The sequence below is a fragment of the Bufo gargarizans genome, chromosome 3, assembly GCF_014858855.1.
Source record: "Bufo gargarizans isolate SCDJY-AF-19 chromosome 3, ASM1485885v1, whole genome shotgun sequence".
Lineage (NCBI taxonomy): Eukaryota > Metazoa > Chordata > Amphibia > Anura > Bufonidae > Bufo > Bufo gargarizans.
In genome coordinates this window covers 305,114,102-305,135,979 of record NC_058082.1, presented here as the reverse complement: position 1 = coordinate 305,135,979, position 21,878 = coordinate 305,114,102, and the positions used below count along the sequence as shown (strand labels likewise).

Sequence of the window (21,878 nt, the reverse complement as noted above, 5' to 3'; positions counted from 1 at the left end):
AGATTGTCAGGGCCAGCCGAGATATATGTACAACGTGCCAGTCTGCAGGGGTAGAACACGTGAGGTGGGCCGAAATGTACAAACAGTTCATCGGTTATTCACGGTTTAGCAGGCGCCTCCCTGGGCCAGCAGTGCGGTGAAGGGGAGAACAGCACAGGATTCTCAGGGGCACACTCGGTTACTGGGAAGACCGGCTAGGTGGTTATTGAGGTGCCCTTGATGGGGAATGGGTGCTGAGTGCTTGTGCGGCTGGGCCCCTGACTTAAGTATTGTCGTGGCGCCAGCACCTTGATGGTGCAAAGGGTTGAGAGTGGTAGTGGTATGAAGTTAGAAGAATGAGGCAGGTTTAAATCCAACTGAAAACTTTACTATAACCAGGTTTTTGATAACAGTTTACATCCAGTAATAAAACAGTCTCTGGTATACATGCAAGTTGGAGGTGAGGAATCCCATTAACAGGCTGTGCTGGTGGTAATGTGTCAGGCTAGGGTAGTTAGTTAGTTACTCACTGACATTCAGCTCCTTAATCTGGTTCTGTTTCTCCAGCTCTTTAATGGTGAGTCTGCCAGAAGCCAATCATTCCTTCACCTTGAATCCAAAGGTTTTTAAAGACTGAATAAATGGCTACTGTCCTTTGTGTTTTTATCCTCTCTGTTTCCCTTGAATTGCCTTGCATTACAGGCAGCTAACAGCTGCACTCTCACTCCTTCACCTCCTACTTCTCTCAACGGACTAACTAGGCCTGAACTGCACTATATATACTGTGGTGCTAACGCCACCTTGTGGTGTGATGTATGTGGTGCACCTGACTGCCTGGTAAAAAGGGATTTCACATGGTAATACAATGCAGCATGAAATCACAGAAGAAGACAAAAAGCTTTTGCAGTTCCCACATAAGCTAATGGGACGCTGCATATGGCCCCTTCAGTCATAAAGCAGGTGAAACGTCTGCAATTTAGTGAACATCTTGTCGCAGGTTCAGAACTGTGCTTCATGAGGTGAACCGATCTTTACAAATCAATTTGTCCATTTCTACTACCTTTGTCTGTTAGGAGTTTTATAATATATAATAACTTTTTAATCTGCAGGTCATAAAATACTTAATACAGTAGACTGTACTAGGCCAAATGGGGGAAAACTCCCCACAGATGTTGCTGTAATGATGAGTGACTTTGCTGGAGGTGCATCAGGATTTCCAATGACATTCAGTGGCGGAAAGTTTACAGGTAAAATATAAACACTTTGGGAGGCATTTATCATGTGCTGTGTTTTTGGTGTCAGTTTTAAGTCTGTCTTTGGTTTGTATTTGCTGCACCAAATTTATAAAGTGGCTCTCGGGTTTGTTGAATTTGGAGCAAGTGAGATGTGATTTAGCCACTGTCAGTGAAAATATACCAGGGAGATGCAACATTTTTGCAACACATACTAAATAACACATAACACTGTTCTAATCTCCAATTACAATCAATTTTGCATTTCAAACTGTCGAGGCTAACCAAATGTCAAAAAAAATTGGCCAAATGTCACAAAAATATGCACAAAAAGTTGCATAAGAACATTAAAGGGGTATTCCCATCTGTGACAATGGGGGCATAGCGCTAACATATGTCCCTATTGTCTGATAGATGCGGGTCCCACCGCTGGGACCTGCACCTCTATCTAGAAAGGAACGGGGAAAGTGGTGGCTGGTGACCCCGGGTTTACCTGGGTCCAGCCAGAATAAAGCGCGTTCCCTATAGCGAAAGGTAGTGCACTTGTGTGGCCATCGTTTCCATTAATTTCTATGGGGCCGATGGAAATAGCCGAACCAGACCTCTAGCCCAAAGAAGCAAAAAAATGTAAGTCGCACATGGACAGTATCCTTATGGATAAGGTTGTGTGAAGGAGTCTTTAGATACCAAAGAACGTCCACTTCTATGCCTGTCTATGACTCTACCAGTCTCTCTGTATCTCTGTTGAAACCTGCTGATGACACTCTGTGACACTCTAATCTCAGTAGCCACTACTGTCTGAGAACATCCTGCTTGAAGCCTCGCAATGGGGAGGTACCGTTGATCAATTGTTATGCATCGTCTCGGTCTCATGATATCAAATTGTGAACAGCATGATGAGGAGGACTGTTCAAATACCAATTCTAATTGAACTCTATGAATCAGCATTTAGCTTGTTCAGTGATTAATCTGCGGCACATTTACACTGCCCGATTATTACTAACGAGCGTTCAAATTAATCTATACAATTATCGGCCCGTGTCCTTTAGAGTGATGAAAGAAGGTGGCCTCATCTTTCAAAACAATAGCCCCTTGATATAGGGTGAGACAAATTCACTATGCAGGAACCTGGACATGTCTATCAATAAGGAGAGAGTGGGGCTGACAGAGTAAGCTGGAGGAACAAGGGTGCGCAGAGTGACTTGGGCCAACTCTCAGTGCACTTAACTGCTCATTTGCAGTTCCTCTAACCATTCCTGAACAATTTTTGCAGTGTTGCAGGGTTTATTATGTTGATGAAAGAGGCCATTACCATTAGGGTATGTATGATGGTATGTACTTGGTCTGCAACAATGCTTAGGTACTGTAGGTTGTACATTTCAAAATGAAGGGAAGGATCCAAAGTTTACCAGCAGAATAAAATGTGCTTATTGTGCAGATATGCGAGTTATGCATCCACATTTTTTTCTATCCTATAAACTAGTGAATCATAACCTGTGGTAAGCAACATCCAAAGGGCTGCAGGTTGAGAGGGTACGCAGGATAGCCTAAGTGAGAAAGAGAAATGTACGTGCTTCTAAAATTACCTTTATTTATATATTATGGGTAAAAGGACAAACCTGATAATAGCCAAAATGTGAAAGATTAACACTCGCCTAACAATAAAAATGTATGGAGTAGATAGGTAGACAGGGACGGTGCAGGTATTAGAGGTATTTAGCAGAGGAAAGTAGGAGGAGTGATCTCCTTGTACCGAGGGTCAAAAAAGATGATAATCTGATCCGTTTGATTGCGACATTTGATGTAGCTAATAAGGAAGTTGTGAACATTCTAAAAACCTACTGGCCAATTTTAGCCATGGATAAGGACCTCTCTAAAGCCATTGTACCCTTTCCACAGATCACTTACTGTAAGGGTAGAAGTCTTAAGGACTGTTTAGTACACAGTCATTACACTGGCCCAAAACATCAACTTGATAGAAGACCAATATGAGTCTTCAGATGTGGCACGTGCAAGGCTTGTAAGTTCATACGAACATCTAAAACTGTGACATGCTCTGTAACCAATTATATTCATACGATTAGAGACTTTATCAATTGCAAGACTAAGGGAGTCGTTTACATATGCCCCTGCCCCTGTCCCAAGGATTATATTGGAAAGACCTTTAGAGAATTCAGACGAAGAGTATGTGAGCATACTAATGATATTATTAAGGACACCCCCATTGCTAATCACGTTAACCAATGCCATGGGGGTAAACTGAATTCCATCACTTTTTCAGCACTGGAGGTGGTTCCACTGTCTCCAAGGAGGGGTGACTGGAATCGAAAGATTCTTCAAAAGGAAACTGAGTGGATTTATCACTTCTGATCCCAGTCACCAGACGGTCTTAATAAGAGACTGACCTATACGTGTTTTATTTGAACAGTCTCTCTTGCCCTATGGGCTCTGCCTCAAGTAACTGTAGTAGCTGTTATTGTCCTCATCTGGTCCAATTTGGTGCGAGAAGCACCTTAATTATTTATGGTGAGCCCTTTTATCTGGGTCCCTTTATCTGTATATTAGTGTCCAGTGATACACCATCATAGCATGAGGTCCCTCTCACTACTGCTAAAATCCTTTATATGTCTTTCTCCCCTTTCAGTAATAGGTAGCTAGTGATAATTTATATACACCAAGCATATTATTATTGAATACACACAAAAGGATTTCTGGGGTCGATTATAAGTATCTTTCGGGGGCGCAGAGTTTATATTCTTAGTGGCCCTCTCTTTTTGACCTCTGTTCCTTCTCTTCTTAATCGGAGCTTTGCATTCCACACGTGCATTTCGAGTACAGGAAGTCACGTGCTTGCGCGTCACCTATGCGCTCAATTGGCCGGAAGTCCTCTCTCCGGCGTCCTGAAGCTACTAGTGGCGCCTGCCCTTAAACTTTGAGCGCCGGCGTCCGTCACTAGCTACGATAGCTCCCCCGAATATCGGTGTGTCAGGCGCTGTGGGTTACCCATGCCAGTAAGTATAGCTATGTGTGATACAAGTCTACTGGTGGTTATACAATTGGATGGTGACATATTCGCTTCAAATGTTTTTTTTTTCAGCTCTATGTATCCACTGACATGGTGCGCTTCATTTTAACCCCACAAGTGACCTCAGAGAGCTTAGTAACCTTTTATCTATTGCTCTATTACTTTATCCCTACAATTTTCTTTAGTGATCACCCCCTGATGAACCACGAGTTGCGGATGAAACGCGTCAGGGTCACTATATTGCAGGTTATCTGTATACCTGAATATTTTAAGTAGTATATACAACCTGGGTATGTACTTATATGTAGGGCCTTAACAGGGTGTTGTTCAGGGTTTAGGTATGGGGACAGGGTGCCTCCATCATCAGGGGGCATCCCTGGGCAGAGATTACCATTAGGGTCGGATAGGGATAGATCTTGTATCTACCCAGCCTCCTTACATCTGTCACCCCAGAGATACCTCTAATGCCTGCACCACATCCCTGTCAACCTCTCCATAGATTTTTATTGTTAAGCGAGTGTTAATCTTTTACACTTTGGTTATTATCAGGTTTGTCCTGTTACCCATAATATATAAATTAAGGTAATTTTAGAAGCACATACATTTCTCTTTCTTACTTATGTCAATTTAATTATTACGTGTGTAAAGGGGGAATATTAATTACCAAAATTATGCGAATATCGATAATTAATATTCCTAAATAGGAAGAGCCACCTGTTGATGACTCCGCCTATTTATGCCTTTATATAATAAATACACAATATTTACGCTATACTTTACACTAATCACTAATGCTAGCTGCATGTGCCTTACTAACTCGCTACCGCTAACAAGTACACGCTACACAAAGGGTACAAATATAACGGTATTTATTTAACACACTAAGCACGCAATACACTAGCAATACACAGCACTACACATATACAATACTCAAACTACGCTACACGTTCCCAATTCCACCCATAAACTAACTAGACAATTCACACATACAAGTAATATTATCCCACCCGTCTATCTACTCACTGTCCCTACGGGGTTACAAGAGGGTATAGATTCAGCACTGCAAGGGTTATTTGCCAGTGAGTGCTGATATTAATACCAGCAGGAGAGCTAGGGTCCTGGCAGGGAAGGGGTTAAACACTCAGGGGTATGAGACCAGCAGGAGAGCTGGGGTGGCAGGGAAGAGGTTAAACAGTAGGGTTACTATGGTTGGCACTGCAAGGGAGGTACAATGCCATGCCAGCGTATACTCAGCCATCTCCAGGGCCAAATGGGCCTCTCTTCCTTCAGGCAGCAGTCCTCATGTGTCTCTGAATCCAGTCTGGTTGCAAGGAGAAGCCCTGTTCCTTTGTCCTGGACTGATATATAAGTCACTCTCACCCCCCCCCCCCCCTTTCCAGGGGTGTGACATCATTGTGTGCGTGTGACGGAATGCATGCACTCAGATTGCAGCAGACAACTGGCTGGCCCCTGAGGCTCACAGCACCACACGCCCAGCCATGTCACAAACACAAGGTTGGGGCCGCATAGTAAATAGGCTGATAAACCTCAAATCAATTACCTTTGAAGTCACTAGCCACCTGGAGACATATCCACACCCTGCAGGAACTTGATATATATATATATATATATATATATATGTATATAGATACTTGGGGCGCATCTATATACATATACTCATTAGAAACCTGGGGGCATACATGGGCAGTATAGGCATATATATATATATATATATATATATATATTATATATATATACACACACACACACACACACACACACACCCATGTCATAAACAGTCTCTAGACAGAAGGTGGGGGAGCCCTGCTGGGCATGTTTTAAAGAGCTCTATTCATCTTCTTCTGAAGTGACCAGAAACTGGACAATCCAGTCATCTGTTGCCATCAACCGCAGGTAGGCGGGGGGGCTCTATGGCTGGGGGACATAACTGGCCACATGCATATAAGACAATTGGGGCATATCTATATATACCCAACTCTAATGTAAGTATAAATGGACATGTGTGCAGCTTACAGACATATCCACATATACAGACATAACACTATGACCTTCCCCCCTCTGGCCATACAGGGCCAATATATATGTATTTACGCACATATGCACAATTATACACATATACATAGTACATATATATATCCAATACATATATATGTCCTCCTGATAATATATATATACATATATAAGGGGCATAATGTATTCTATATATATATATATATATATATATATAATATATATATACATATGTTAAAAGGGGCCACAGCCATATATATATTATAAGGGGCACGGTCTAAAGGAGGCACATATTTCCCACAGGGGCCACCATGAGCCCCTGGGGATCACCATGGGCAGACGTGCGCAGATGCTGGGCACATCTGCGCACATCATCCCATGATGCTGCGGTTAATGTATGCACATATATACCATACATGCCCGCACGTGTTTGCAGGCATGCATGGATATATATGCATACGTCTCAACCCTTCCTCAACAATCCCCCTGTTGTCGGACTATATAATACGACAATATATTGGGGGAACGGGTTGAGATATATTTGCCCCCCCTTCAACCCCAACCTTGGTGGAAGTTCAGGAAGAACTGTAGTGCCCACTGATTTTTAGGTACTTAGACATCCCTAATCCATTTTCCTCCGACCTGCCCTTCACCGTAACCTACTCCTCCGTCCACAGGATACACAGTCTATACCACACACCCACAGTCTCTCGGTTCACTGGCCTTTCTTTATCAGTCTCTTGGTGTCGGCCACCCCCACTTTGGAGTGACCACACCCCCACAGTCTCTCGGTAATTCTGCCGATCTTCAGGTATGGCCCGTCTCCAAGGAATCTGGAGCGGGTTCACCCTCGCAGTCTTTTACTGGCCTTTCTTTCGCAGTCTTTTAGTGTCGGCCACCCCCACTTTGGAGTGGCCACACCCCCCCAGTCTCTCGGTCGTTCTGCCGATCTTCAGGTATGGCCCGCCTCCAAGGCATCTGGAGCGGGTTCACCCTCACAACCTCAGTCCCAACGTCTGTTTCCATCTTGATGGGTGCGGTTCTCCCGTGGACAGATTAATAGGTCTTTACAAGGCAGGTCAGACTCTTAAGCGGCGATGTCACAGTACCTAAATTCTACTGCGGAAAACACCTCCGCCACACTACACATCCAGCCCTCCCTTAAGAACTTCACCGTTCCAGGGTTCAAGGTGGCAAATGAATGATGCCTGTCCCTATTGTGACCTAACCTTATCCCCATTCACACAAAATACATTTCATATCCCTCCCAACACCACCAAATTCCATTACATGTGTACCCATAGAGACTCATGCAACCTGGCATTCCTCTCTACCTCCAAAGACACAGGTAGGTCGTAGACCCCTGTGTCAATGGGAAACGACTATAGGATACAAATGTGTACAGTCAAATGATAGCTCACCGCAGTGCGTTGGGCGAGTTTTGGGCTGTCACACATTTGTACCTAGAGTGTCTATGGGTACACCATCGACCGACAAACAAAATCAATAAATACACTGTGCTATGAGGTTTCAGGGTAGTACAAGTATACATCCCGAACCCTCATAGAAAACAAGGTGTGTCCATACAATAATATTTGGCTACAGGAACCATGTTTGGTTATGTCCTGAGCCTCCTCCTCCGGATAGTTCTGTACAGTTCTGTCTGGTTCTGGTGTATTTTGGTCAATAAATCTCTTGACCCTCCGACTGTAGATGACGATCACCAGAACCAGAAGAAGTTTCACTGGGTGAAACAAGTGATATGCTCTTCCACCCGAACGTCTCCAAATCTTCCTCCAGAGTCTGAGATAACGCTCCCGCTGGATTGTGGCACAGTCCTCCATCTCTAAAACACCTCTAGGCAGAGGTCGCTTGGTTGCCAAAATCCAGTGGGATCCTCTGGAGCCCCCCAAGAGTGTCAGGGGGAATAGCTGGCCTCCTCCGTGTCTTCTCCTGGGGTTTTCTTCCGCTCCATATAAAACCTATGGCAGAAGAAAATACCAGGTGCTCCCAGGGGAATTTCTCCCCTAACGGTGCAAATGTACAAAAATGTACAGTTAAATGTACAAAAATTTCCAGCACCAATACCTTTGACCCATGGGTAGAGAAAGGTATTGGGCTGCCCTTTGTCTCACAGGACTCCTCATTATCCCAACACTGGTGTCTGAACACCCTACCTTCAGAGGAGCGTGTCCTCTGCTACACATCCCTCTGCACCAACAGATAAGGATGGCCTCCCTACTAGGTTAGGATAACTGGAGTTCTGTGGACAAAGCACCATCTTGATGGCACCGCATCCCTGTCCACTCATGTGTACCCAGGCTGACTTCCCCCTGTGATCCTATCTTGTAGAGGCCCGCAGAACCAACGGCATAGGCATGCCCCGGCTCCCCAGGACCCCACAACACAAGAACACAGTCCACACTCCGCTGCCAAACACTCTGCGTCCAATCCCTATCAGAGCTGTGCTACCTGCTCGGACTAGAATTAAGTGCGCAGCACAACATTACACCAATGTTGTCTGTCCGCCCCAGTCCCCAGCGCAACACAGCCCTACCGAAAACCTTGAGCACAACAGTGTTATCTGTATCGATCCGAGACCCTGGTTGCCCAGAATAATATCACATCATCCTTTGTGTGCTGCATGAAGAAGGTCCTTATGCCTTCTCCCGACCAGCAGGATTTTCCGTGTGATATTATCTGCTCGCGACCCAATACGTTCTCGATCCACAGTATAACACTGTTCCACTCCAAGGGGACACAGAATGAAACAAGACAGCAGACGGGACATTACAACACTACATAAATCAGCCTGGTGGAGCACACTCATAGACAAGGACCACCATCAACATCAAAAAGAACGTTACAATGGACAACAAAAACACACAATATGGACATGTACAGGGAACAAACGGTGTAACAAATAGTACAGGGGTGTCAAATGTTGCCTAGCCTAGCTTGGCCACTCTGGCTCCTCAGCAGCTGATGATGCTGCCAAGAGGTTACCCCTTTATGGCCAAGCTGACTAGACCCCGCTGCACGATTTGTTACCTGAATCCCATCACTGGACACATTGCAATTACTTGCACAAGGGCAATTCCTTGCAATGTGTCCTTTGTTCCCACACCTGAAGCACCTGATTGGGCTTTCTGTCCTGTGTGTTTTGCAGTGCTTCGCTATATGACCCAAGCCACCACAAGCAAAGCATTTGATGTTTGCCCGGTGTGGCTTAGGTCCGTCCACACTGCAACCGCGCTCCCTGAATTGTTCCATCTTCAGGGAGGCACTTTTCACGATGTTTCTTTTCCCCAAAGTCAGGGAGAAATCTCTGTTAGTCTGGACAGGCTTGGTCTGGTGATTTGGCCTGTCACAGACTACTCTCCCCCCTATTTGCCCTGTATAGGGCAAAGTTTTGGGATATTCCGACCCTGACTTTATGGGAAAAGAAAGGGCCGGCACCAACTTGGTGATGACCTGTTGCATGCCAGTTATTATCTGGGAGCTTACAGCAACGTGAGCCTTCAATTTGGCTACCGTCACACTAGTAGAGGCAGTGCGTTCCTTGAAGGCCTTGACCTCAGTATAAGACTGAGTCAACTGAGCCTCAATTTCCTCCTTCTGCTTCTGCATTTCCACTAATTGTGACTGTATTCGAGCCACCTGCGCATCTCGGTCAACAGTAGACTGCACATTCTCCGCCAGCTGTGCCCGCAATGCCGAAACCTGGTCGGAACTATTGGCACAGCACTGGCAGTGAACAGCCGGAGGAATTGTCTCTGTTGACTGAGACACCAGCACCACTTCCTTTGGCTTACAGATGCTAGCCTCAAACGTATGAACGAGTTTGGCCAGCATCCGAAGCCGTTTAGTGGCCTTATTCAACACCGTCCGTTTGTTAACACAAAGCTTGTCATAACTACAAGCCTGTGCCAACAAATCGGACCACAGCATTTCTGCTGACTTGTATGTGGTGGGGAGGATGGGATTGAATGTACTGTGTTTGCTCAAGTGTTGCAGTGTGGGGAAGTCCATACTCACCGTTTGAGCATCCATCTTCTCCTTGGGGCCGTACCTCCTCGCAGCTGCTTGGAAGAAGTCCATTTTCCCAACACGCCTCTTCCCGACCAGCCTGACTTTGTACGCTGCTCCCACGAAGATGGATCTCTTCCAGTGACGTATCCTCTTCTCCCTCGCAATCACTCGAGCGGTGTAGTGACCGTGCAAAGCAAATAGCAAAATATTAATTCACAGATAGAACATAGATTCTCTGCTAAAGATTTTGATCTGCGTTTGGTGTTGTGAGGAAGAGTCGCGTTACCTGTCCGAATTATCAGGTCCTAGAGGCTCAGACTGCTGACCACGTCTCTCCTAGACGCTCAGACCGCTGACCACGTCTCTCTTGCCTGACAATTCACAGGATGGCCGACCTCTAACCTCAAAACCAAACACAGATTTCAAAATCTAAGCAGTGGGCCTGGCTCGCCAATGTAAAGGGGGAATAATAATCACCAATATTATGCGAATATCGATAATTAATATTCCTAAATAGGAGGAGCCGTCTAGTGAAGACTCCGCCTATTTATACCTTTATATAACAATAACACAATATCTTTGCTATGCCTTACACCAATCACTATACTAGCTGCATGCGCCTTACTTCCTACTGCTAACAAGTACACACTACACAAAGGGTACAAGTAACACAGTATTTATTACACTACGCACACAATACAGTAACAATACAGCACTAGATATACAGACTCAACTACACTACACGTTCCCAAATTCCACCCACAAACTAACTATACAATACACACATACAGGTATAACAACCCACCCGCCTAGCTCTATACTGTCCCTACGGGGTTCCAAGAGGGTATAGATTCAGCACTGCAAGGGTTATTTGCCAGTGAGTGCTGAGGTTAATACCAGCAGGAGAGCTGGGGTTCTGGCAGGGAAGGGGTTAATGGATTAGAGACATCAGGGGCACAGAATCAGGGCCTCCAGGGTCCTGGCAGGGAAGGGGTTAAACACTCAGGGGTATGAGACCAGCAGGGGAGCTGGAGTGGCAGGGAAGAGGTTAAACAGTAGGGTTAATCAGGGGTAACAAGGGGCAGCATGGGGTCTGGGATACAAAGGGTTACAAGGAGAAGCCCTGTTCCTTTGTCCTGGACTGATATATAAGTCACTCTCACCCCCCCCCCCCCCCCTTTCCAGGGGTGTGACATCATTGTGTGCGTGTGACGGAATGCATGCACTCAGATTGCAGCAGACAACTGGCTGGCCCCTGAGGCTTACAGCACCACACGCCCAGCCATGTCACAAACACAAGGTTGGGGCCGCATAGTAAATAGGCTGATAAACCTCAAATCAATTACCTTTGAAGTCACTAGCCACCTGGAGACATATCCACCCCCTGCAGGAACTTGATATATATATATATATATATATATATATATGTATATAGATACTTGGGGCGCATCTATATACATATACTCATTAGAAACCTGGGGGCATACATGGGCAGTTATAGGCATATATATATATATATATATATATATATATATATATTATATATATATATATATATACACACACACACACACACACCCATGTCATAAACAGTCTCTAGACAGAAGTTGGGGGAGCCCTGCTGGGCATGTTTTAAAGAGCTCTATTCATCTTCTGAAGTGACCAGAAACTGGACAATCCAGTCATCTGTTGCCATCAACCGCAGGTAGGCGGGGGGGCTCTATGGCTGGGGGACATAACTGGCCACATGCATATAAGACAATTGGGGCATATCTATATATACCCAACTCTAATGTAAGTATAAATGGACATGTGTGCAGCATACAGACATATCCACATATACAGACATAACACTATGACCTTCCCCCCTCTGGCCATACAGGGCCAATATATACGTATATACGCACATATGCACAATTATACACATATACATAGTACATATATATATCCAATACATATATATGTCCTCCTGATAATATATATATACATATATAAGGGGCATAATGTATTCTATATATATATATATATAATATATATATATATATATATATATATATATACATATGTTATAAGGGGCCACAGCCATATATATATTATAAGGGGCACGGTCTAAAGGAGGCACATATTTCCCACAGGGGCCACCATGAGCCCCTGGGGATCACCATGGGCAGACGTGCGCAGATGCTGGGCACATCTGCGCACATCATCCCATGATGCTGTGGTTAATGTATGCACATATATACCATACATGCCCGCACGTGTTTGCAGGCATGCATGGATATATATGCATACGTCTCAACCCTTCCTCAACAACGTGTCTATTAGCCGTAACATCTGTTATTACATTCTAATTTACGCAGGATAGCCTCCTGATATTTAACTGTATCGCCATCCACAAGATGGGGTTACTGAGACGGGGCCTGGGAGTGATGTCCACCTGCCTCACCATTTACTCTGATAGGCCACAAGCACTAGGCTTAAAGCCTATCAAAATTTCTGGCAGGTTTAAAGGTTTTCTGTAATCAGAAAAATGGTTATTAGCCTGGCTGACATTAGCGATGTGCTAATGTCAGCTGAACATAACTATATTAGTCCCATGTCACTATGTGCCGTCGTTATTTAGAAATTATTTTTTTTTATAATGTGCAAATGAACCTATAGGGGCGGGGGGGGGGGCATTGCGCTGGCCTGGCCATGTCAATCAAGTGTAGAAGGGCGTAGAAAGAGGTGAGGCAACGGAGCCTCTAAGAGCAGGTACAATGCCCCCACCCCCACCCCTAGAGGCTCATTTGCATATTAAAAGTTAGTTTTTCTAAATAATAGCGGCACATAGTGACATAGGACTAATATAGTTATGTTCAGCTGACATTAGCACATCGCTAATGTCAGCCAGGTTAATACCCATTTTTCTGATGACGGAAACCCTTTAAAGGGGTTATGCAGGCAGTATCTATTGATGACCTATCCTCAGGAGAATAGCCTCCAGCATCACTATTACCACCTCATGCCACTGTACCATTATGCTGCTCTGCCTGTGTATTAGAGGTTTCTCCAAGTGACATCAATGTGTAAAATTAAAAGGGTTTTCCGAGACATTTATACTGATGACCTAGCCTTCTCTCAGCTCGCCAAGAACAGTGCCATACATTGTACAGCATCTGTGCTTGGTATTGCAGTTTCAACTCCATTAACTTCAATGGAATTGAGCTGCACCTAGGCCATATAACTGATGAACGTGAGGTCAGATTTCGTAGGCTAAGCTGCGAGAAGACTGCGGTGCCTTCTCAAATAGCTGATCGGCAGGGGTCCTGGGTGTCAGACTCCAATCGATCAGACACTGATTAGTGATGAGCGGCAGGGGTCATATTCAAATTTGCGATATTTCGCAAATATTTAGTAGAATATTCGTAAATTCGAATATTCGTTAGGAGCAGTGTTTATTGCGAATTTCGTAAGGCAAATTTTTGTAATGAGAATTTTCACAATAAGAATCAATTAGATCATGAAAACTCATATCCGATGGTATATTCTAACCCCCAAGCGTTCCCATGGTGACGGGGACGTTTGTCGGGGGGGGGGGGGGGTGTATGCCAAAGTTGAACAACTGTACAGATTTTTTTTTAAAGACAAATATTCTAGAAAACTAATATATTAATTTTTTTGAATATTCATTATATTCAAAAACAAGAATATATAGCAATATAGCGAATATAAAAAACGAATATAGAGCAATTTAGCTAATATAGTGCTATAATCTTCTTTGTCTAGTTGTAATTTTTTTCTCATCTGTAGTTCAGATTGGAAAAAATACAACTATAAAAAAAAAGATTATAGCACTATATTAGCTAAATTGTTCTACATTTGTTTTTTTTCGAATATTCGCTATATTGCTATATATTCTTGTTTTAGAATATTACGAATATTTGAAAAAACTAATATATAGCACTATATCGAATATATTCGTTTTTTAGAATATTCGCCTTTTTTTCCATCTGAAGTCATGATTCGTCCCTGCTTAAGTTACTTAAGCAGGGAGGAATCATCAAAAATTTGCTATATTGCTATATATTCTTGTTTTTGAATATTACGAATATTCTAAGAAACTAATATATTTGATTTTTAGAATATTCGTCTTGTTTTTTTAAAATCTGTACAGTTGTTCCACTTTGGCATACTCCTCCCCGACAAGAGTCCCCGTCACCATGGGAATGCCTGGGGGTTAGAATATACCATCGGATCTGAGTTTTTACTATCTCATTAATTCTCATTACGAAAATTCGTAATCGACACTACTCCTAAAGTCAAAGATATTGCAGCCTTTTCATTGGCCCACGAATATAAAAAATTGAAAATATATTACTATATTTTAAATATTCGCAAATTCTCGAAGTGCCGATATTCGCGCTAAAATTTCACAATTTTAATATTTGTGATCAACACTAATACTGATTACCTTTCCAGAGGATAGGTCATCAGTATAAAAATCTAAGAAAATCTCTTTAAATGTAATAGCTGTTTAATTACATTACCTCGAGAATGATGATACATTAAGAATAATACAGTACATTCCAATACTTTCAATAAATGAATATCAAGTTGTGATTTTTGTCTACAGAGGAATGGAAGTCACAGTTCATCAAAACAGAGAGAAAGAAACTGCTAAACTACAAAACCCAGCTGGTAAAGGATTTGAACCCTCGTATCTTCTGCCCATTTGCTGGTTACTTTGTTGAGGCCCACCCATCAGATAAGTATGTTTAAAGGGATATTAAAAGCTGCCTTACACATAAAAAAATGAATAGACAAACTCATTCTTAGATCATCTTAAATTACTCAGGTATATGTATGATAATATTAGTTTACCCAGAGGTCATGTATGCCCCCTCAGTGTTTCTCCTCACTCTCTATGACCTAGTTTTGGGTGGAAGGGAAGACCTGATAACATTTTCTGGAGATTTACTAAGGTAAATGCACCAGAATTCTGGTTTAATTTGCGCCAGAGATCTGGTGTACATGCGTTGTATCACATTTATTATGTGTTTTAGAGACTTTACACATCTCACTTGGCAAGGGGCATGACTAAGTGAAAAAGGAATTGTAACCTAGTGGGAAATGAGGCACCACTTAAGATGCATCAATGTGACCCAAAATTGTGCAAAATGTTGCAAAGTAAGCCAGACAATAGTATGTGGAGTACACTTGTGTGTTGGGTAAGAAAGAGTGACTATAAGTCCTATTCTGAGGATAGGTCATCAATATTATGAAATCGAACAACCTTTTAAAGGGATGTAATTGAATCAGCCCCAGGAATAGAAATATATATGTCTACAGTTAGTGTTATAATCTCATTGCACTGAGCTCCCTCTAGTGGCAGATAGTAACATAGTAACATAGTTTATAAAAAAAGACATCCGTCCATCCAGTACGGCCTGTTATCCTGCAAGATGATCCAGAGGAAGGCAAAAAAAAAAAACTGGGAGGTACAAACCCACTTAAGGGGGAAAAAATTCCTTCCCGACTCCAATCAGGCAATCAGAATAACGACCCATCTCTAGTAGCTATAGCCTGTAATATTATTACACTCCAGAAATACATCCAGGCCCCTCTTGAATTCTTTTATTGTGCTCACCATCACGACCTTCTCAGGCAGAGAGTTCCATAGTCTCACTGCTCTTACCGTAAAGAATCCTCTTCTATATTTGTGTACAAACCTTCTTTCCTCCAGACGCAGAGGATGTCCCCTTGTCACAGTCATGGGGATAAATAGATGATGGGAGAGATCTCTGTACTGATCTCTGATATATTTATACATAGTAATTAGATCTCCCCTCAGACGTCTTTTTTCTAAAGTGAATAACCCTAATTTTGATAATCTTTCAGGGTACTGTAGTTGCCCCATTCCAGTTATTACTTTAGTTGCCCTCCTCTGGACCTTCTCCAGCTCTGCTATGTCTGCCTTGTTTACAGGAGCCCAGAACTGTACACAGTACTCCATGTGTGGTCTGACTAGCAATTTGTAAAGTGGTAGGACTATGTTCTTATCACGGGCATCTATGCTCTTTTGATGCAGCCCATTTTCTTATTGGCTTTGGCAGCAGCTGACACTGCTTTTTGTAGCTAGGGAGGCAGGCATGAAGTATAGTTTACTCTTTCCGGCAAAGCTAAGGGTGGAATATAAAGGAAGGTTCGAATTTTTTCAAACACCAATAGAAGCTAACGAATGGGCGGACAGGATGGGTCTTTAAGGGGGAGGAGTAGAGGAGGGGGGGATAAGGAGCCATTATGCTAAGTAATGGAGCTGCCTCGACTGCTGATTAGCAGAGGGGGAGCTATTTAGAAGGGTGGGGTGGGAGGTATTTTGGAGAAGAGAGAGGGGTTTTGTTTTTGTTTTGTTTTCTCTCTTTTCTTTCTTTTCTTTCTTCTTCCCCCTCTGCTAAATAGTTAAGATTCTTTCATTGAATGTGAGAGGTCTACGAGAAAGAGTAAAGAGATATGCTATCCTTGAGTGGATGAAGAGGTTTTTGCCAGGCATCGTTTGCCTCCAAGAGACACACTTAGTTAAAGAATTCACTGCAGACACTTTTTATAGGCAAAGTGTGGATTAATTATGGAAAAAATATATATATTTGTTGTCAGTATTTTTTTTCCCAATATCTGTCCCTGACACACAGAAGGTATTGCAGCACAGATGTGACAATTCACTGCAGACACCCTCTATCGAAAAAGTATTGCAAAGTATGGGGAAAAAAATTGCAGGATAAATTATATTGGTGCCAGCCTGCCACCACACACACACACACACACACACACAATAATCCTTTAATGGACTTTTGGGTCTTTGAAACGTTTTTCTATTGAATATATTGCAATCACACTCTCTACACTATCTGTCCCTTCCTAAATGCAGCTCTCCCTGACTCACAATGAGCTGAATCCGCGCCATTGGGTGCTATATCGCACCCGATGACGCGTTCTAGCCAGCCAATCACTGTAATGCCAGTAGCCAACATGGCTACTGGCATTTCAGTAATGGCAGTACTTACCTGCATGTTTATTGGCTGCTTAGCACCCACAAAACGTGTGGGGAGGAGACTTGAGCATGGGGCTTGAGCACATGCGGTACTCGGCCGAGTACCGCCATGTGCCGAGCATAGAGATACTTGAGCTGAACAGGTATTCGGCCGAGCATGCTCGCTCAACACTGCCTCTGAACTGTTCTAGTCGCTCATTCCATTCCATTCCCCCAGTCCCATTACCTTGCCCCCGGTCTCTATCTGTACTATCTTCCCAGCCGATAAAGCAATTATTCTGCCCCCAGTCCCTAGTTTAAACACTCCTCCAACCTTCTAGCCATCTTCTCCCCCAACACCGCTGCCCCTTCCCCATTGAGGTGCAGCCCATCCCTACGAAAGAGCCTGTAGCCGATAGAGAAGTCGGCCCCGTTCTCCAGGAACCCAAACCCATCCTTCCTACAACAGTTCTTGAACCACTTGTTAATCTCCCTAATCTCCCACTGCCTTTCTTGTGTGGCTCCTGGTACAGGTAGTATTTCGGAAAACACTACCTTTTGAGGTCCTTGCCCTAAGCTTGTGACCTAAATCCCTAAAATATTTTTTAAGGACTGTCCATCTACCTCTAACTTTGTCATTGGTTCCGATATGGACCATGACTACTGGATATTCTTCAGCCCCTCCCAGTAATCTGACAACCCGATCCGCGATGTGTCGAACTCGAGTGCCAGGAAGACAACGCACCGTTCGACGATCCCAGTCTTTGTGAAAGATCGCCCTACCCCTAATAATTGAGTCTCCCACTACCAGCACCTGTCTGACCTGCCCTGCTCTCCTGGTCCCCTGCTTACTGGAGCTGAAATTCCCCTGACTGGCAGAGGAATGGTCCGACTGCAGCAGTGCTCTCCCAAAACTGACATTCCCCTCATCTTCCAACCTTGCAAACTTGTTGGGGTGTGTCAGATCAGAGCTAGCCTCCCTGGCACTCTTCACTCTACCCCGCTTTCTAACTGTTATCCAGCTAGCTAACTCACTTTCCTGAGCCTCCTCGCTACCACCCTCCCCCACATCTACCCCATAGAGTGCCTGCTCGGTGAGCAGCAAACTCTTTTCCAAATTGTCAACGCTTTCCAGTGTTGAAACTCGCCCGGTTAGATACTTGATGTGATTCTAAACTGTCAATTTGCTCACATTTTGAACAAATATATGCACCCTCAAACGGTTGTTCAGGACTGCATACATTAGACAAGATGTGCACTGGACTGTGCTGTCAACAATGGAGCACATACTAAATGGGGATTGCGCAGAAAAGAGAAAAAAAAAAATACAATATAGTGCAGTGATAATAATCCAACTTACTGTAGTCCCTTCCTAAAGTCCCTGAATATCAAGTCACGTAATCTAAAGTCAGACACTTAATACAGCTGCATGAAAATGCAGTGCTTTCATGTCAGGAAGAGAGGAGGGAAGTTCATCTCAGGACCCCACCTCCCCCCGGGCCTCATAACAGTCCTCAGGACCCCACCTTCCCCCGGTGTGGAAAAAAAAAGAAAAATTCGGCCATAAAACACACTCAATGTTCTCCAAGTTTTCAATAAATAAATACTTACACAGCAGTGTCAATATAACATTTCACTTCAATAAACCTAGTTAAAAGGTACAAAAGCCAAACAGAACATATTATTGAAACAACACATATACGAAAGAATGTGATCCCAAACAGAGACAAACAGATAGGCTGAAATGTGGCTCACTAATCATTCCTGTCTGCCATGCCCAGCACCAAAGTCTACAGATAATAAGCAGATGAGAAACGATATATATACAGATGAAACTCGAAAAATTAGAATATCCTGTAAAAGTTCATTTATTTAACCAATGCAAATTAAAAGGAGTTGTAAAGTAAAATCAGGTAGTTTACAGGGAGAGGACCTATAAATCTAATGCTCCCAGGGTTTATAGAATTTAGATCTAGTCAATAGGTTATTGGCATAGGTCAGCTCATTTTGCATATACTGGTTAACCAAAGATATCATTTCAAAGATATTAGGACAGAAGAGTAGTTTCCAGGATCAAGCAATTACCTTTTGGGCAGCTATAAGAATATTAGCAACCGACCATTCATACCAATACAAAGTATATCTAATGCTGGTGGAAGAGAGAGAACAAGAGGACATTGCCACCACATATGAGCTAGTGTTCCACATCCTCCACATGCCCGCCAATGGGAAGGTTTATATTCAGGGATTATGTGAGCTAACCTGGCCAAGGTTAAACAACATCTGAGCTGTATGTTACGGTTATGTTCTCAGTTATAATTATTTTTAAGCAAGTTCCCACAGCCTGCCTGCTGAAACCTGTCTCCATCTTCCAGTCCTCACACCGTTTACAAAGTCACATGCACCACTCCAGCCAATGACTAGCTTCAACAGTGACACGCTGCTTGAGGCTACATCACCGCTGAAGCCAGTCATTGGCTGGAGTGTAACATCTGACTATGACTATGCACCACCGGATGTAAACAGTGTAGGAGGACCAGAAGATGGAGACAGCCACAGCAGAGACAATGAAAAGACCAGAGCGGTGTGGAGCAGGTAAGTATGAATCTTCTGTTTCAGCAGGCAGGCTGCAGGCACTTGTGAAAAGATCATTATTACCAGACATCGCCTTTAAATGTGTTTTAGACATGCTAATGTAGATACTGATTTTTTATCACTGTTTCGGGAGTTGCTCACAAATCAATTTTTTTTTAAACAGGTGGAATTATTTGCTAAGACTCACTTGTTAAATTTTGTCCCTTTAAACCCAGCGTGGGCGATTTTTGGTCATGTTGATTATGCTATGTTTCCCAGTACCAAAGAAGTAAAAAAATTGTTGCACGTAATGTATTCTGCAAGAGTGTCTTTCTCCTAATTCACCTACTCTTAGATTATTCCCTCAAAGGGTATCCTTTATATTTCGGTCTGGTTTGGGTAAACGGGGTGCTTCAATAAGAAGTTAAGGTTTAAAGCCTTTTTACTCTATGGAAGTCACTTATGCAGATCTTGCCACCTAGAATGATGCAGAAATTACGAGACTCCTTTAAATATATCACATGGTATCTACAGCAATCTGCTTTGTCTGAATCATTATTGATTGCTTAATAGATAACTATGTAAATTAAGGTTCAGCGCTTTGTGCTTCTCATTGGTAGCCTCCTAAAAAAAACTCAGTAAGTGGTCAAAAAGTCATATGTATGTATATGTATGATGATATCAGTGAAAACTAAATCTTGTCCTGCAAAAATATTATGTAACTTTGGCATCTCCGTAATTGTACTAACTAACAGAATAGACCTAAGACATTATTTATGCTGGAAAGGGAACAGCACAAAAAAAAAATATATAAAACAAAAAACATTTGTGACCTTAGTGTTCTTTTTGAGGTACTAACAGTTAATCGGTAAGTATATACACAGGACAGGCGTTAGGGATGTGCAACCTGTGCGCGTCACCCTGTCCTTGTAAAGGGGGTCCAAGATTAGCCAAGTTATCATTCGCACCATGCTCCATCCCTCCCTCCTCTTTCTCCACTTTCTCCATCCTGTACCCTAAAGCCAACAACTTTTCCCACCAAAAAATTATTATACAGCTACATGAATAAAAAAAAATTAAAAAGCTATTGCTTCACATTAGTAAAACAATGCATCACAACAGGCAGATCTATCCCTTTTTCTCTTACTGTGTAACAATGCAAGTTCATTCTCATTCTAATCTTCTGCCTTGTTTCACCAACATAGAGAAACCCAGTAGGACACCTGAAATATATATAAATAAAGGGGTTAAATTAAGTATTAAAGTAATAACTATCTCGAGAGCTCCTTGTGACAATATTGTGGGAGCTGTTCAGTTGCTATGGCAGCTGACAGACTTCTGAAGGTTCCCAGACCTGCCACAGGAAAATTCCTATCAAGCCCTTAATAGGAACACAGTGATTTTCCCATAGACTGCACTGACAGACCATTACAGTGTATTGTATAAGCCATCTAATGATTGCATGTACAAGTCCCTAGTGTCACGGAAGGTGTACAGAAAACTAGAAGACACAAAATGAAGATCCGACTGACTGGATCCAAAACTAAGGAACCAAAGGGAGAGCCCTGCAACAGACCTGGCTCTCTCCCTAACTGCTCAGCCTATGCAAAAATCTCAATGGTAGATGATCGCATATCCTCGTACCTCGACTGTATAACCCCTGAACATCCTATAATAGTGAGGGGACACGACCACCGGCTCCCTACACTAGATACGGAGGGAGTTAGGGTCACCTGGGATCCAGCAAACAGGAAAACGCAAATGAATGAACAAAACTTATCTGTAGAAGACTCAGTAGTAGCATCCAGCATGCACACACTCCAGGAAGTTGTATAAACCGCAAAGTGATGCAGTATGGGAAGGGATTTAAAGGGATGCAATCAGTGCAACTACATGACAGCTGAGAGAGGCTAAGGAGATGAGAAAATGAAAGCAAACCAAAAGGAACCTCAAGGAGGAGGTTCTGAAGAACGCCTGTCAGAGCTTCTCAGATGTC

The 21,878-nt window shown here is 43.1% G+C and overlaps 1 protein-coding gene across 1 annotated transcript in view; it reads left to right on the top strand.

Annotated features, from left to right (window-relative positions):
* LOC122931557 (cytidine monophosphate-N-acetylneuraminic acid hydroxylase-like) overlaps positions 1 to 21,878 on the top strand; it is a 186,363-nt gene that overhangs the window by 137,440 nt on the left and 27,045 nt on the right. The window contains exons 8-9 of the mRNA XM_044285630.1: positions 1,089 to 1,226; positions 14,915 to 15,050. Of these exons, the coding sequence (XP_044141565.1) occupies positions 1,089 to 1,226; positions 14,915 to 15,050 (274 nt within the window). The remainder of the gene's footprint in view (positions 1 to 1,088; positions 1,227 to 14,914; positions 15,051 to 21,878) is intronic.